At 39.3% G+C, this 16391-nt stretch overlaps 1 protein-coding gene and 1 non-coding gene across 2 annotated transcripts; one reads left to right on the forward strand and one right to left on the reverse strand.

Moving 5' to 3' along the window:
* Window positions 1-8322: 8322 nt before the first annotated feature.
* LOC140878322 (uncharacterized) lies at window positions 8323-10782 on the reverse strand. The gene is made up of 4 exons (XM_073281924.1): window positions 10341-10782; window positions 9917-10276; window positions 8654-9844; window positions 8323-8396 (listed from the first exon to the last, which is right to left on the reverse strand). The coding sequence occupies exons 1-4, from the start codon at window positions 10780-10782 to the stop codon at window positions 8323-8325; spliced, it is 2067 nt and encodes a 688-aa protein (XP_073138025.1).
* LOC140885751 (small nucleolar RNA R71) lies at window positions 10673-10779 on the forward strand. Its single transcript, XR_012151168.1, has one exon. It is a non-coding gene; the product is annotated as a small nucleolar RNA R71 (small nucleolar RNA).
* Window positions 10783-16391: the final 5609 nt, after the last annotated feature.

A 16391-nucleotide genomic window follows, 5' to 3' on the forward strand; every position in this document is an offset into this window, starting at 1 on the left:
TAAATTTACTGATCAAACACTTGAGAGAGCGGAGGAGGAGGAGGAGCGGCGGCAGGGCAGCGGTGGAGGCAGGGCTACAAAAACAACTTACAAACACAAAAAAAACCATTTAATTGATAAATCACCAAAAACAAATTAATACCTAAACAAATTTCAAAATTAAACCGACTCACTAGAATAAACGGCAGCGGCGGCGGCGGGGATTGGCGACGGCGGGTCGACGGAGTCCACGTAAAAATGGAAACGAAAAAATGATAAAACTACAAGAAAATGAAGCCTACAACACTTAGATTTCAAATATCATATTATTTTGAGGAATAGATCGACAGAAAGAGGCGGGGAGTGACGGCGGCATGTAGGGTTTCAGCAGAAATGGAGAGAGGAAGAAGAAGAGGAAAAAGAAAATGGGGATCGAGGTGAGAGATTATATAATCTTTTGCCACGGTTTGACTAAATGTGGCAACATATAATTTAATTTATTATATTAAATAATATAACGAATTATTTAATTTTGACATGGGTAATTGTAACCGTGGCAATATTGTCACGGTTCAATGTACATCGTGGCAAATATAATGAATTAATTTATTTTGTCACGGTTCTTATTAACGGTGGCAATATTGCCATGGTTTACTTGAACCATGGAAATATGGACACGGTTTACGATAAATCGTGACAAATTTAATTAATTAATTATGTTAATCATTAAATATGATGTAATTTTATTACATACACAAGATACGGTATTTTATGGGACAAATATAAGGCATATATCATAAACAAAATGTACATTTAATTAATTTACGGTTATAATTTGTGTGCTCGTCATTATTCGTTATCTTCAGTTAAATCGTCACAATAAATTAATTATTTTTTTATTATGCCATGTTTTTTTATATATATTTTTTAAGCACAATTGACGATAATTGGCATCGCAAATTGCATGCTCGTCATTTATGTTATGTTGTTTATTTATATATGCATGTATTTATAGATGTCCAACAAAAATCATACTCGCTCTACATCAAAAAAATAAAAAATATATTTCAAGGTTACGATTTATTTAAATATTGGCACAATGCACATGATCTTTGCTTCATTCACTATCTTCAGACTGGTTGTTTGTTCCCTCATCCATGGATGCCTTCACATCGCATGTATCACTATTTTGAGTTCCGACGGTGATGTCGTTGTCGTACATCATGGTGACGTCAACGAGGTTTTGTGTGTTCAGCAATAGTTGTGTCTTCAATACATGACTTTGACTCTCGTGGTTCTGAAATGCTTCGTTCGCGTTACCGTCGACCTTGTCGGTGTCACCTCCGATTTGTTGAATGTAATCGTGTTTTCTCACGCCACTGACGTAGACCCAATCGGAGATTGTTTTCTTCGTCAAAGGATACGTTAAGTACACCACTTGTGAAGCTTGGGTGGAGAAAACAAATGGATCGTAGTAACGTAGACTTCTCTTTCGATTGACTTCGACTATTTTAAACTTCGGATGAACACGCGTACCCAATCTGGGATGCGTATCAAACCACGTACATCTGAAAAGTACAGTTTTGCTCGGTGAATCACCAGAGTACTTGATCGACGGAATACTAACACTTAAATTTGCTATAAAAATCTCTCAGTTCTAGTCGAAATAATCGCAAGTGAACGATTCAAGTTATAATAAAATGTACTGAGTACGAGTATCGTCCTCATGGACTAATCAATAATAATTTGTTTCTTTAATTTTTAACTACACAAAGTATCGAAAAGTTGATTTTGGATTCTATCTAACATTTAATACTAAAAACTCAATGTAAATAAATAAATATTTCACAACCAAGAAACCATTTCTCACGATTGAAAAATAACAATTTGAAAAGATTTTGTTGAAATTTCGGTTCACCTTCCCCCTAATTGAATTGGACGATTGAAACTTAATTTATGCGCATAAGTTTGACAGAAATTCATGAAATATTGACACTCTCTCTCAAGGTTATGCCAAACTAATCAAATCAATGAAACAATTAAATCTCTCTAATTGTTTATCACGACTGATTGCTTTGCGTTCTATGAATTCTACAACTTTCAACCTGGTGGTCTATGACTATCAACATGTACTTATAAATACCATATCTCTATGCATATTTTAAGTCCATGGATTCTATCATTTGTCCTAACTATGAACCTATCTCGCAACAGCAATTCACAATTTACGAATCTATATTAAGGGTAGCTAATCATCAACATAGAGAAAACACATGATAAAATCAATTATAAACATAAATCAAATCTCAATACGTCCGGTGATTCAATCACACTACAGTGTTTCGAGGTTGGTTCGGATCCCCTTGATTCCAACAAAATAAAAGTTTAGCTACTGAACGTCATTACAAAATTCAATCTAAAAAGCGTTTAACATAAAAATTCAGAAAAGACGAAGAGAAAAACTCCCAACGGAGATAAGAAAACTTCAAACTCTTAGCCGCCGTCTACCTCCTTTTGTGCACCTCTGTTGACCCCTAAAATCTATGGAAAGAATTGTATTTATAGTCCCCAAAAATCCTTTCCGAAATAAACTCTCCAAAATATTAAAATTCCAAATCTGCGCATCGCGCCCAGGCGGTAGAAAAGTGCCGCTCGGGTGCCTCAAAAATTGGCAACATACTGTTTTGCTCATTCGTGAGTGCGCGTGGGCGGTAGAAAAGTGCCTCCTGGGCGCCCTGTCTTTTTCCAGAAATATAAATTTCTTCTCTTGCTTTCCTCGCGGCCTCATGCGTGCATCGCCTTCTCACCAAAAATCAGCATTTCCTAGTGATTTCCTGCAGTAAAAAAGAATAAATCAGAGAAGTGACTACAAACACAATAAAACAATAAACAGAACAAGAATGGTAAAGAACAGACACAACGTAAACGAAACGAATGCAAAACAAACACAAAACATGCAAAACAACGCACAAAAACGACTCTTATCAACCTCCCCAAACTAACCTTTGCTCGCCCTCGAGCAAAATAGATGACAAACTAACATGCAGACACAACAAAACGATGTCACAAGTAGGTAAAATCAACCTTCTTAAGCCTCAGAACTTCTTCCAAAAGAAAATCAATCCAATCATATCAACATGCTAACATTAACTAGCCAACCTTGCAAACTTTAAAATCTCGCAACTCCGTTTTTGGAATACTCTACTCCGAATTTAATTCACACATTCTAAGATCATAAGGACTTTTTCAGTTATAATAGGATCAAGATTTAGAAACATTCAATGATACACACACTCATGACTGGTATAACTCAATGAAAAATAGTGTGTGCATGTTTTGATCAAGAATCCATATTCATTAACCGTGTTTATCAATAGTCCATAAGCAAAATTCTTACAACCCCTCTCCACTAGTATATTGGGCGACTGTGACTCGGTCAATAGGTCTTAATACACTTAATATGTCAGGCTAGGCTAATGGATCCAAATGAAGGAAAAGAATTCAAAGAGGGAGTAAATGATGTTCATTCTCTACAGTCCACTCCTTTTGACTCACAATTTCGCACCTCTTCTCATTCATTGATTTCCATATTTTTCTTTTCTTTCACTTGCCTTCTGCCAATATTCTTTTCTTTCTTTTTCACCACTTTGAACAACAACCAACACATCATTCCATTCTTAATTTTTCAGTAGGAGCATAAACAGAAATAATCTACATTCAATTTACTTCCACAAGGTAGGAATGAGTGTTTAAGCTATGGGTAGTAGTTGTAGGATATTGAACATTGTCGAATGGGGGTTTACCACACATTTTCGCGCATGCCATTCGTTTTCTATTAAGTTCAAATTAGGTACTAGGGACATAATAAATCAAGGGTGGTTTGAAAGGCACAAAAAAAATTCATAAAGAATTGCCTATATCACTCCTAAGTCACAGTATACCCGTATTATGCCTCGAGGGGTGTTTGAACTTGTTCTAGACAAATTTCAATTCACAGTTAACTCATACAGATCTCAATCAGTGCAGAACATAAAATCATCAGTAGTAAGCGATGATTACTCCAAAACAAAGATCAGATTGTTCACCTCTCGTGCGCATATAAACGTGAAGGCTCAACTGGGCATCTAAGGGTAATTCACGAAAAAAATAAATTTAAGCCCAAAGGTCAAACAAATTGCCTCAATCATATCCAAGTTTTTATGTTTCAAATTCAGATTCAAGCATACCTCACAGAGTGTTTAACGATCTATTCATCGACTTGGTTGTACTAGTTCAAAACTATTTGTCAAGCAAAGAAGATAATCATGGACTTAAAAACTGCCAATTTTTTTTTTCATCATTGGCTTTTTGGTTTCATTCACAACACTTGCAACAGCACTAAAAACGACTCGAACGAACAAAAAGCATGAAAATAGAATGAAAACACAAAAGATACACCCTCCCCAAACTAAAGACGAGCATTGTCCCCAATGCTACTTGACACCACCAAATCTAAAAACAAACGAAAGAAAACTAAAAACAAAAAAACACTAAACACTCCCCTGGTATTAATCAGAATCCTCCTCATCGAAGTCTTTGGGCAGATCCCGAACTGGCGGAGCATATTGGAATGGAAAAGGCGGAGGATATGACGGTGGCACCGGATAAGCTGTAGGGTCCATCCCAGCATTTGCGAGCAGGCCTCGCATCATGGCATTGGTAGATTCGTTGTGGGCTGCTTTCACCTCCTGGCATTTGTCCATGTGTTGCACCCAGGCCGAAATTTCACTCAATGTGTCATTCGTGGTGCGTCGAGCAGGGGGTGGCTTAGGCACATTTCTCGATGATTGACCGGGTCCAGAACATGCCCGGTATTCAGCTGTAAACTCCCTGAGTCGGAACGAATGTTTTGCCTTCAAAATAGTGTCATCCACCTCCTGCTTCGGATGCAACCATTCTTCGTCGTCCCTGATTGGGACACCAGCTTTCAGACAAAGTTCAGAAACAATGGTCGGAAAGAATATCACAATGTTGAACGTGCGAATGGAAGTGTACAACTCTTGGTTGATAATCCGTCCAACATTGAGCGGCCATTGCTTGTGCAGGGCTTACAGCAGCACCACCCTGCTCATCACCACCATTTGGGTGTGGGATACCGGCATTAACCTGTGAGTTAGAAAAGCATACCACAAGGGCGGTTCCGGCCGCAAATTTTTTTCTTTAAAAGATACAAATTTCACCGAGTCTTTCCAAACGTTTCCATCATAGCACAGGACATTAGAAATTTCATTATAGTCCGGGTTAGCCTTAAATGCTTGAAATTGGCTATCATCCACATCCGGAGTTTTTAACAAATCATTAATAGCGACAGGAGTGAAAGAAACCATCTTACCCCGCACGAAAGTCGTGCTATCTGTACGCTCGATAGCGTTGGCGTAGTACTTTCGTACCAAGGGGACAATCACCGCTAGAGGTTGGCGGCAAAACTCGGTCCATCCTCGAGCCATGATGCCAAGGGAGGCGGTGTGTTTTTCGGAGAGATTGATTCCCCTCTCTGCAATTGGAGTCCTACTAGCCTTGGCTTCTTCATACCTCGCCTTGGCTTCTTCCGAGATGAATATGGGGTAGCCCTAGAAGTGGCTATCTTTTGTTTCTTTGGTGCCATGGTGACCGAAACTTGAGGAATCGAGTGATGGACCTGTGAATTGGAGAGAACAAGGAGAAATATAGAGTGAGAGAGATACGGCGAGAGAGAGAGAGTAGGGTTAGGAAGAAGAATTAGAAAGGGAATTGTAAAAGACAGAAAGGGGATCGGGTTTTATTTTTTCTAAGTCTGCGCGATGCGCCCGAGCGGTAGAAAATAGTCGCCCGAGCGCACACCCTTTTGAAAATTTTTACTAAAAACAGAGGGCACGCGCGCGGGCGGCAGAAAATAGCCGCCCGGGCGCACCCCAATTCGAATTTTTTTTAAGAAAACAGAAATAGGGCGCTCGGGCGGCGATTTATTGCCGCCCGAGCGCCTTCAAATTTTTGAAAAAAAAAAACAAAATAAATTACGAAAAATAAAACCAACTACTAAAAAAATTGAATAAAAGAGATTGCAGAGAGTAGTTCTCAATTTAAAGTCTAGAGCTTGACTTTTCTTCCTCCCCAAACTAGTCTTGGTCAGTCAATGTGGTGATGACAGGCATGGAATCAACGTCACCCCCCACATAGTGTTTTAGCCTTTGAGCATTGACCGTAAAAGACTCTTTTCTGGAATCTTTGATTTCAATGGCCCCCGATGGATATACCTTGGTGATTTTATAGGGGCCAGACCACCTAGACTTCAGTTTTCCAGGAAAAAGCCTCAACCGGGAGTTAAATAGCAAGACAGCATCTCCTTCCTTGAATTCCCGCTGACGAATGCGCCTGTCATGTATTCTCTTGGTTCGTTCCTTGTACGAAACCGCCATATCATATGCACTGTCGCGGAATTCCTCCAGTTGATTAAGCTCTAGCAATCTCTTTTCACCTGCAGCAGCAAATTCAAAGTTTAGGGTCTTAGTAGCCCAATATGCTCTATGTTCTAACTCAACAGGTAAATGACATGTCTTTCCAAATAACAGTCTATAAGGGGAAGTGTGCCTATAGGTGTTTTAAACGCTGTCCTATAGGCCCATAAGACATCATCAAGTCGAAATGCCCAATCGTTCCGATTAGTACTCACACTTTTCTCCAAAATCTGTTTGATTTCTCGATTGGACACTTCCACTTGGCCACTGGTCTGGGGTGATATGGGGTAGAGACTTTACGCTTGACACCATATTTTTTTAAGAGTTTGTCAAAAAATTTATTGCAAAAGTGGGTGCCACCATCACTAGTGATTGCACGGGGTGTACCAAACCGATTAAAAATATTTTTCTTCAAAAATTTCAGTACAACCTGTGCATCATTTGTCACATAAGCTTCGGCCTCTATCCATTTTGAAACATAATCGACTGCGACCAAAATGTATTTTTTTTTCAAAGAAATTGGAAATGGTCCCATGAAGTCGATTTCCCATACATCAAATATCTCACACTCAATGATATTATTTAAAGGCATTTCATTTCGGTTTGAGATATTACCTGTCCGCCGACATCTATCACAAGCTAAGACAAACAAGCGCGTATCCTTAAAGAGATTTGGCCAATAAAACCCACATTCAAGTACATTTGCTGTTGTTTTGACTGGCCCAGCATGGCCACCTACCTCACTATCATGACAATGACTGAGGATGATTTGCATTTCTCCTTCCGCCACACATCTCCGGATCATCGAGTCAGCACATATTTTAAACAAAAAAGGTTCCTCCCAAAAATAGTGCTTTAAATCTGATAAAAAAAATTTCTTTTGATGGAAAGATAGATTATGTGGGAGTGTGCTTGTGACCAGATAATTAGCAAAATTTGCATACCATGGTGAACTTTCTATGGCAAAAAGTTTTTCATCAGGGAACCAATCATCTATGTCCTCTATTTCAGTTTGTGCACCATCAATAATGCATTCTAATCTAGACAGATGATCAGCTACTACATTTTCAACACCCTTCTTATCCCTGATCTCTAAATCAAATTCTTGCAAAAGTAAGATCCATCTAATCAGTCTAGGTTTGGCATCTTTCTTCGTCAACAAGTGATTAATAGCAGAGTGATCTGTGTATACAGTGATTTTGGAAAGTACAAGGTATGAGTGAAATTTGTCCAGTGCAAATACTACAGCTAGCAACTCTTTTTCAGTGGTGGCATAATTTAGTTGAGTTTTCATTTAGAGTCTTGCTAGCGTAGTAGATAGTTCGGAATACCTTGTCTATTCGTTGTCCAAGCACCGCGCCAACAACAGAGTCACTTGCATCGCACATTACCTCAAATGGGAGATCCCAATTCGGCGATGTCAGTATTGGTGCAGTCACCAGTATTTCTCTCAACACTTCAAAGGCCTGTAAACAATTTGAATCAAAGTCAAAAGGGGCATCTTTCATTAGCAAAGAAGAAAGAGGTTTGGCAATTTTTGAAAAATCCTTAATAAACCGCCGGTAGAAACCGGCATGTCCTAGGAAACTTCTGACTCCCTTGACTGTTGTAGGTGGAGGCAAATTTTGAATAACGTGCACCTTGGCCCTGTCCACCTCGATCCCCTGGTCAAAAATTAGGTGACCCAATACTATACCTTCTGTCACCATGAAATGGCACTTCTCCCAGTTCAGCACCAAATTTGTCTCCTCGCATCTCATTAAAACAGAATTCAAGTTATGCAGACATGCATCAAAAGATTGACCGAAAATAGAGAAATCATCCATGAAAATTTCTAAAAAAATTTCGACCATATCATGAAAAATGGCAGTCATGCATCTCCATATGGGCAAGTGAAAGTCGTTTTATCCTTGTCTTCAGGTGCAATCGCTATTTGATTGTATCCTGAATACCCATCTAAAAAACAGTAAAACTCATACCCAGCCAGTCTCTCTAGCATTTGATCAATGAAAGGGAGAGGAAAATGATCCTTACGGGTTGCATCATTTAGTTTTCTATAGTCTATGCACACACGTCAACCTGTAACTGTCCTAGTGGGTATCAGTTCATTATTCTCATTCTGTATGACAGTAATTCCCCCTTCTTTGGTACACATTGCACCGGACTCACCCATGGACTATCAGATATAGGATAAATGATACCTGCATCCAGAAGTTTGATCGTTTCAGCTTTGACAACTTCCTGCATTTTCAGATTCAATCTCCTTTGTGGTTGTACCAATGGGTTGATGCTCTCTTCCATTAAAATCTTGTGCATGCATATGGATGGATTGATTCCTTTTATATCCGCCACTTTCCAGGCAAACACACTCTTGTGGTTCTTGAGCACCTCCATTAGTCTGGCCTCCATCTCACCTGTCAAAGAAGAAGATATTATGACAGGTAACTTATCATTCTCGCCTAAAAACACATATTTGAGATGGATAGGTAATAATTTCAATTCCACAGTAGGTGGTTCCTCAAGGCTTGGTTTCTGGAGGATTAAATCCTTCCGGTCACCAAGGTCTTCAAGTCTAAGCTTTTCAACTCTTCTCCATGACTGGTTGTCATTCAAATATGCAGTCATCTCTTCAATTCTGTCACTGAGATCTTCCACATGCTCAGATATAAGTGCAGCTTCTAATGGTTCCTGAAAAGTATCCTGCACATAATCAAATAACAGTGAGTCCACTACATCCAGTTGAAAACATTCTTCATTATTCTGATAAAATTTTAAAGCATTAAAAACGTCAAACGAAATTTTCTCTTCTCCCACTCTCAACAGTAACTCTCCCTTCTGGACATCTATTAGTGCCTTTCCTGTTGCCAGGAAAGGTCTACCCAAGATGAGTGGCATGTCCAAATCCTCTTCCATATCTAGCACCACGAAGTCCACGGGGAAGATGAATTTGTCCACATTTACAAGCACGTCCTCGATTATCCCCCGTGGATATTTGATGGACCTGTCTGCCAGTTGTAACGACATTCTGGTGGACTTTGGTTCTCCCAAGCTCAATTTCCTAAACACAGAGTAAGGCATTAGATTTATACTAGCACCCAAATCACATAAAGCTTTATGAAATTGAATATCATTAATCACACAAGGGATAGAGAAACTCCCTGGATCTTTTTGCTTTAATGGGATTTTATTTTGCACTAGTGCTGAGCAATTCTCAGTCAGACTAATCATTGCATGCTCCTCCAGTTTCCTCTTGTTGGAGAGGATCTCCTTCAAGAACTTCGCATAGCTTGGCATTTGCATCAGTGCATCAGCGAAGGGAATATTAATATTCAATTTCTTGAATACTTCCAGGAATTTGCCAAACTGAGAATCTAGTTTTGCCTTCTTAATAGCTGCAGGAAAAGGTGATGACACAACAATTTTTGCTTGTGAAGTGGGTCAAAGTGTTGGGATAGATGACTTACCTAAAATTTTTTCTGATGCCGCCAATTCTGGCTCTTTCTCGATCTGTGGTGCAGGCTCTACTGTCTTTCCACTCCTCAGTTCAATTGCTTTTACCTGCTCCTTCGGATTCTTCTCCGTGTCACTCGGCAAGGTACCCTGATCTCTGCTGGAAATTGTTTTGGCCAATTTCCCTATCTGATTCTCCAGATTCTTTATTGAGGCATCTTGATTCTTCATGCCGGTTTCAGTAGATGATATGAATTTCTGCATCATCTGCTCCAAGCTCGATTTCTCCTCTTGAGGATGTCTGCCGTAGTTCTTATTCCCATATGGTTTATTGTTCTGTCCACCCCACGAGAAATTTGGATGTTGTCTCCACCCTGGATTATAGGAATTCGAGAATGGGTTATTCCTTGGGCAATTTTGATTTCCCATGTGACTTGCCATAACTCCCTCTGGTTGAGAAAATGTTTGACAGTCTTTCGTGAACTCGCATCACAGAGTTTCCTACACTCAGTTCCTCAATTCTCTTGTTCATGACTTCAAGTTGAGCGGCCACTGAAGTGAATGCATCAACTTGATGCATTCCTGCGGGTCTTCTGACTGCATTCCTTTCTGATTGAGGATGATAGCTACTGGATGCCATCTCCTCAATTAACTCATATCCGTCCTCTGGTGATTTCCGTAACAGATTTCCACCTACAGCTGCATCTAACATGGTACGATTTGAGTGAGGAAGACCATAATAAAAAGTTTGTACCACAAGACCGTCTGGTATTTGGTGATGTGGGCATCTCCTCAGTAGATCTTTGTAACGCTCCCATGCTTCATAGAGTGTTTCCTGTTCACCTTGAGCAAATGTTGTAATGTCTGCTCTGAGTTTCATTTATTTGGACGGTGGGAAGTATTTAGTGAGGAAGGCCTTTGCTAGATCATCCCAAGTAGTGATGGACCCTGCAGGTAGATTGGTTAGCCATGCTTTAGCTTTATCTCTTAAAGAAAAAGGGAATAAACGCAAACGAATAGCGTCATCAGAAACTCCCTGCATCTTAAAAGTATCACAGATTTCTAGAAAATTTGTCAAGTGAGCATATGGATCATCTATTGTCATCCCACCAAACTGGACTGTGTTTTGCACCATTTGAATTATAGCAGGCTTTATTTCAAACTGATTTGCTGCTATTGTTGGCCTGATGATGCTTGGTCTGGCATTTTCGATGGATGGCAAAGCGCTATCCATCATGGATCTGTAGATAGGTGGTGCAAGATTCTCTTCTTCTTCCAATCCACGTAATCGTTCTTGGTTTGCCATTGCTTCTTTTTGTTGCCTTCTTCTTCTGCGAAAAGTTCTTTCAATTTCTGGATCAAAAGGCACGAGTTCTTCTTCTGGTGAATGTTGCATGCACTGCAAGAGAATCCTGCAGTTCACAGATGGAAAAGAGTGATTAAAATTGTAATAGAGAAAAATCAAATAAAACAAATTAAATTCTCAATAGTCCCCGGCAACGGCGCCAAAAACTTGATCGACGGAATACTAACACTTAAATTTGCTATAAAAATCTCTCAGTTCCAGTCGAAATAATCGTAAGTGCACGATTCAAGTTATAATAAAATGTACTGAGTACGAGAATCGTCCTCAGGGACTAATCAATAATAATTTGTTTCTTTAATTTTTAACTACACAAAGTTTCGAAAAGTTGATTTTGGATTATATCTAACATTTAATACTAAGAACTCAATGTAAATAAATAAATATTTCACAACCAAGAAACCAATTCTCACGATTGAAAAATAACAATTTGAAAAGATTTTGTTGGAATTTCGGTTCACCTTCCCCCTAATTGAACTGGACGATTGGAACTTAATTTATGCGCATAAGTTTGACAGAAATTCCTGAAACATTGACGCTATCTCTCGAGGTTATGCCAAACTAATCAAATCAATGAAACAATTAAATCTCTCTAATTGTTTATCACGACTGATTACTTTGCGTTCTATGAATTCTACAACTTTCAACCTGGTGGTCTATGGCTATCAACATGTACTAAATACCATATCTCTATGCATATTTTAAGTCCATGGATTCTATCATTCGTCCTAACTATGAACCTATCTCGCGACAGCAATTCACAATTTACGAATCTATGTTAAGGGTAGCTAATCATCAACATAGAGAAAACACATGATAAAATCAATTATAAACATAAATCAAATCTCAATACGTCCGGTGATTCAATTACACTACAGTGTTTCGGGGTTCGGATCCCCTTAATTCCAACAAAATAAAAGTTTAGCTACTGAACGTCATTACAAAATTCAATCTAAAAAGCGTTTAACATAAAAATTCAGAAAAGACGAAGATAAAAACTCCCAACAGAGATGAGAAAACTTCAAACTCTTAGCCGCCGTCTACCTCCTTCTGTGCGCCTCTGTTGACCCCTTAAATCTATGGAAAGAATTGTATTTATAGTCCCCAAGAATCCTTCCCAAAATAAACTCTCCAAAATATTAAAATTCCAAATCTGCGCATCGCGCCCGGGAGGTAGAAAAGTGCCGCCCGGGCGCCTCAAAAATTGGCAACATACTGTTTTGCTCATTCGTGAGTGCACGTGGGCGGTAGAAAAGTGCCGCCCGGGCGCCTTGTATTATGGCCAGCTACTGTTTTTCCCAAACATGAGTGCGCGCGGGCGGTATAAAAGTGCCGCCCGGGCGCCCTGTCTTTTTCCAGAAATATAAATTCCTTCTCTTGATTTCCTCACGGCCTCATGCGTGCAACGCTTTCTCACCAAAAATCAGCATTTCCTAGTGATTTCCTGGAATAAAAAAGAATAAACCAGAGAAGTGACTACAAACACAATAAAACAATAAACAGAACAAGAATGGTAAAGAACAGACACAATGTAAATGAAACGAATGCAAAACAAACACAAAACATGCAAAACAACGCACAAAAACGACTCCTATCAGCACTTTACCTCGAGTATTTCATCTATGATGCCATAATAGTCCTTCGACGTCCCATCACCAGCCACACCTCGAGCATGTACCCCTGAATTATCTGTGGCTTTGTGAGTAGTATCTTCTTTCGTATGAAAACTGAAACTAGGGATGGCATGGGTCGGATCTAAATCCGGCCCCGCATTGAACCCAACCCGGCGGGGCGGGTTTAGACCCGACCAAGCGGGTCCACATGCGGGTCCGGGCGGGTTTCGGGTTTGGACGGACCCGCCCCGAACCCGCCCGCCAAAAATATATATATTAAATATACTTTAATATAAATATAAAATATACATGTATATATATTAATAATATATAATTATATTATTTATATTACATAATCAATATTTTATCCCTAATTTGAGTTTATAATATTTTTGGATTTAAATAATTTTAATATATTCTGATATTTTTAATATGAAAATATATTATTATGATTTTTTTTTGTTATTAAATATTAATTAAATAAAAAATATATATTTTAACTTGTAGAAATATTTTTTTGTCCTAAATATTATTAATATAAATTTAAAAAATAAATTTAATGATGATTTGTTAATTTTTTAACTTATTTAATTTTGTATTTAATAAAATTTGAATTAGATTTAATTTGACGGGTCCAACGGGTCTAACCCGGATTGGACCCGCCGGGTCCACGGGTTGGCGGGGCGGCGGGTCTTGGGTTTGCCCAAACCCGCCCCGAACCCGCCCCATTGCCATCCCTAATTGAAATCATTAACACAATAACCCCGAAGACATTTGACTTTGGATAGCGGCCCGAGAGCAAGTTTTTTTATAAGTGGTGAGATGTTATAATCTTGATTTGCAGTTTCCTACATGTGAATTTGATGCTGAATAAACAGTTGATGTCAATAAAACAGAAATAACGATATAATAACATTGAGTTGAACAAGTGAGTTTGTATTACATAGTTTTTGAACCATGGGAAAAAAATGTTGTTGTAATTGTGTATCGACATCAGCGTTACTAATGCCTGAGACACTTGATCTCAGATGGTTCTCGTACATTCTGCAACCATTAAATAAATCAGAAATCAACTTTCATGGGATAATACAAATTTTGTAATAAGGTACTTACTGAACAAAGGACCTCGTCTCAGCACACTTTAACTACATATACGTCGCAACAACATGAAATTCATTGTTCTGAAGCTGCCTAGACTTCGATGCACCAATAAACCTGCCCACAACTTTGAACACCGATATAGTATCTGCCACTCCATCATTCACCTCAGCTGTCGTGTTTCTCATAGTCCTCATCTCCCTAGTTTTGATTGACTCACTGAAAAAATACTGACAAAATATGGAGGCTTTTTTGACCAGATAAGCATTGCAAATCGATCCTTCTACGCGTGCTTTGTTCCGAACTATTTTCTTCAACTTTCGTAAATATCTCTCGAATGGATACATCCATCTGTCTTGCACTGGCCCACAAACAAGGGCTTTGTACGAGAAATGTACGCATAGATGTTCCATCGAGTCGAAGAAACTTGGTGGAAATATCTTCTTTAACTTGCACAAAATCAGTGGTATTTGCTCGTTCATTCTTAGAACATCACTTACTTTGATATTACGTGCAGTCAAGTCCGCGAAGAATAAACTCAGTTCCATCAAAATCTCCCACACTTCTTTTGGTAATAGCTCTTTGAAGGCGACAAATATAAGTCGTTTCATGAACACATGACAATCATGGTTTTTCAAACCAAACACGCATAACTTGTTCATGTCGACGCACATAGACATTTTGGAAGTGTAATCGTCTAAGAATCGAATATCTTTCAACCATCTACAGAGAGTGCGTATTTCTTATTTTTTGAGGAAATATATCGCCTTTGTATATCTGCCGCTGCCAAGATCGAAATGCAACTCTGGTCTTATGGACATGTCGACAAGGTCTGCCCTAGATTTTGCGTTATCTTTGGTCTTTCCCGGGACATTCATTAACGTATTGAAGATGTTATCAACCACGTTCTTTTTGATATGCATCACGTCTAAATTATGTCTAACTGTGTTCGAGCTCCAGTAAGGCAACTCCCAAAAAATACTTCTCTTCCTCCACCCGCTTGCCAACATTTTGGATAACTCTTTGTTATGCTCTTCAGCGTCCACTTCGTGCGATGGTAGAAAATCGTATGAGTCCAACTCGTCGAGTAACTCAAATTCGGTTCTCATAGGTCTGGCAGTGTGCATCACACTGCGACCACTTCTAAAAAGATTTCTAATACAACGCAATGAATGCTCGACGGGAAGAAACTTTCTGTGATTATCAAACCAACAAGTCTTCCTGCTATGTGGTAGTGTGAACGCCTCCGAGTCCGACATACAGTATGGACATGCTTGTATACCAGCTGTACTCCAATCGAATAACATTGTGTATGTGGAAAAATCATTGATCGTCCACATCAAAGTTGCTCTCAAAGTGAAGTTCGTACGAGAGTGAACGTCGTACGTAACAGCTCCGTCGAACCAGAGTGACTGAAGTTCTGCGATGCGTGGTTGCAGAAATACATCAAGTTTGTCCTTGGGATTTTTTGGACTAGGAGCAAGCACAGTGAGGAACATGTACTCATCTTTCATACACATCCAAGACATCAAATTGTATGGAGTCAAAATCACAGGCCACGACGAGTAATGCTGGCATGTCTGCCCAAATGCTTGGAAATCGTCAGCTAAAAGTGCTAGTCTCACATTTCTGGTCTCGCCTTCAAAATAAGGGTGTGTTTCTGTGAAATTATGCCAAGCAGGTGAGTTTGACGGGAGAGTCATCGTTTCCTCGTCATACACATGGTCGTGGAGCCACCGCATGTGTGTAGTCGTTGCTTCAGAGGCATACAAATGTTGGAGACGAGGGGTGGGTGGGAAGTAGTACATCCGCTTATACGTGATTTGCTTCTAATTCTTCCTAGATCCACGGGAGCAACTTTGTTTGTAGCGCGGATGCTTACAAAATCTGCATGCGGTCAACTCGTTGTTCGGACCCAATAGATCATGCAGTTGTTGTTGCAACAATCAATTTTCTCGACCGACAACCCCATATCCTTAACTAGTTTCTTGGTTGCATTGAAGTTTTTTGGAAAATTGTGATCAGTAGGACATAACTCTGTCACCAATTGACACATGTCATTGTAATTTCTTTCAGACATGCTATGCTCATATTTCATCTTCAACAATCTTGCGATAATAGACAACAAGGTATGTTCGTGTGTATTCCTTTCCCAAATCTCCTTCTCAGTTGATTTGATCATATCATATAGAGCCCTGACAATGATGTTAGGCTCTTCCTCGATTATTTTGAGGTTGGGATCCTCGACAACATTGGCGTCAGGATCCTCGTTCACCACTGTCTCCTTATTAACATTTTGAAAATCATGATAAGGTTGTTCGAATCCAAATTGGTATTCACTATCATAATATGTGTTTGGATCCGTTAGGGTCACGAAGTTAATTGGCAAATCCTCTGTGGTCGTCCGCCTACTAC

Source organism: Henckelia pumila, chromosome 2 (genome assembly GCF_033568475.1).
Source record: "Henckelia pumila isolate YLH828 chromosome 2, ASM3356847v2, whole genome shotgun sequence".
Taxonomy (NCBI): Eukaryota; Viridiplantae; Streptophyta; class Magnoliopsida; order Lamiales; family Gesneriaceae; genus Henckelia; species Henckelia pumila.

Coding starts and splice junctions, on each gene's coding strand:
- LOC140878322 (XM_073281924.1), bottom strand. CDS start 10,782: ATGAAACTCAGAGCAGACATTACAACATTTGCTCAAGGTGAACAGGAA. Junction 9,845..9,916: donor GGCATCAGAAAAAATTTTAG/GTAAGTCATCTA, acceptor CTTTTCCTGCAG/CTATTAAGAAGGCAAAACTA. Junction 8,397..8,653: donor GATCAAACTTCTGGATGCAG/GTATCATTTATC, acceptor ATGGGTATTCAG/GATACAATCAAATAGCGATT.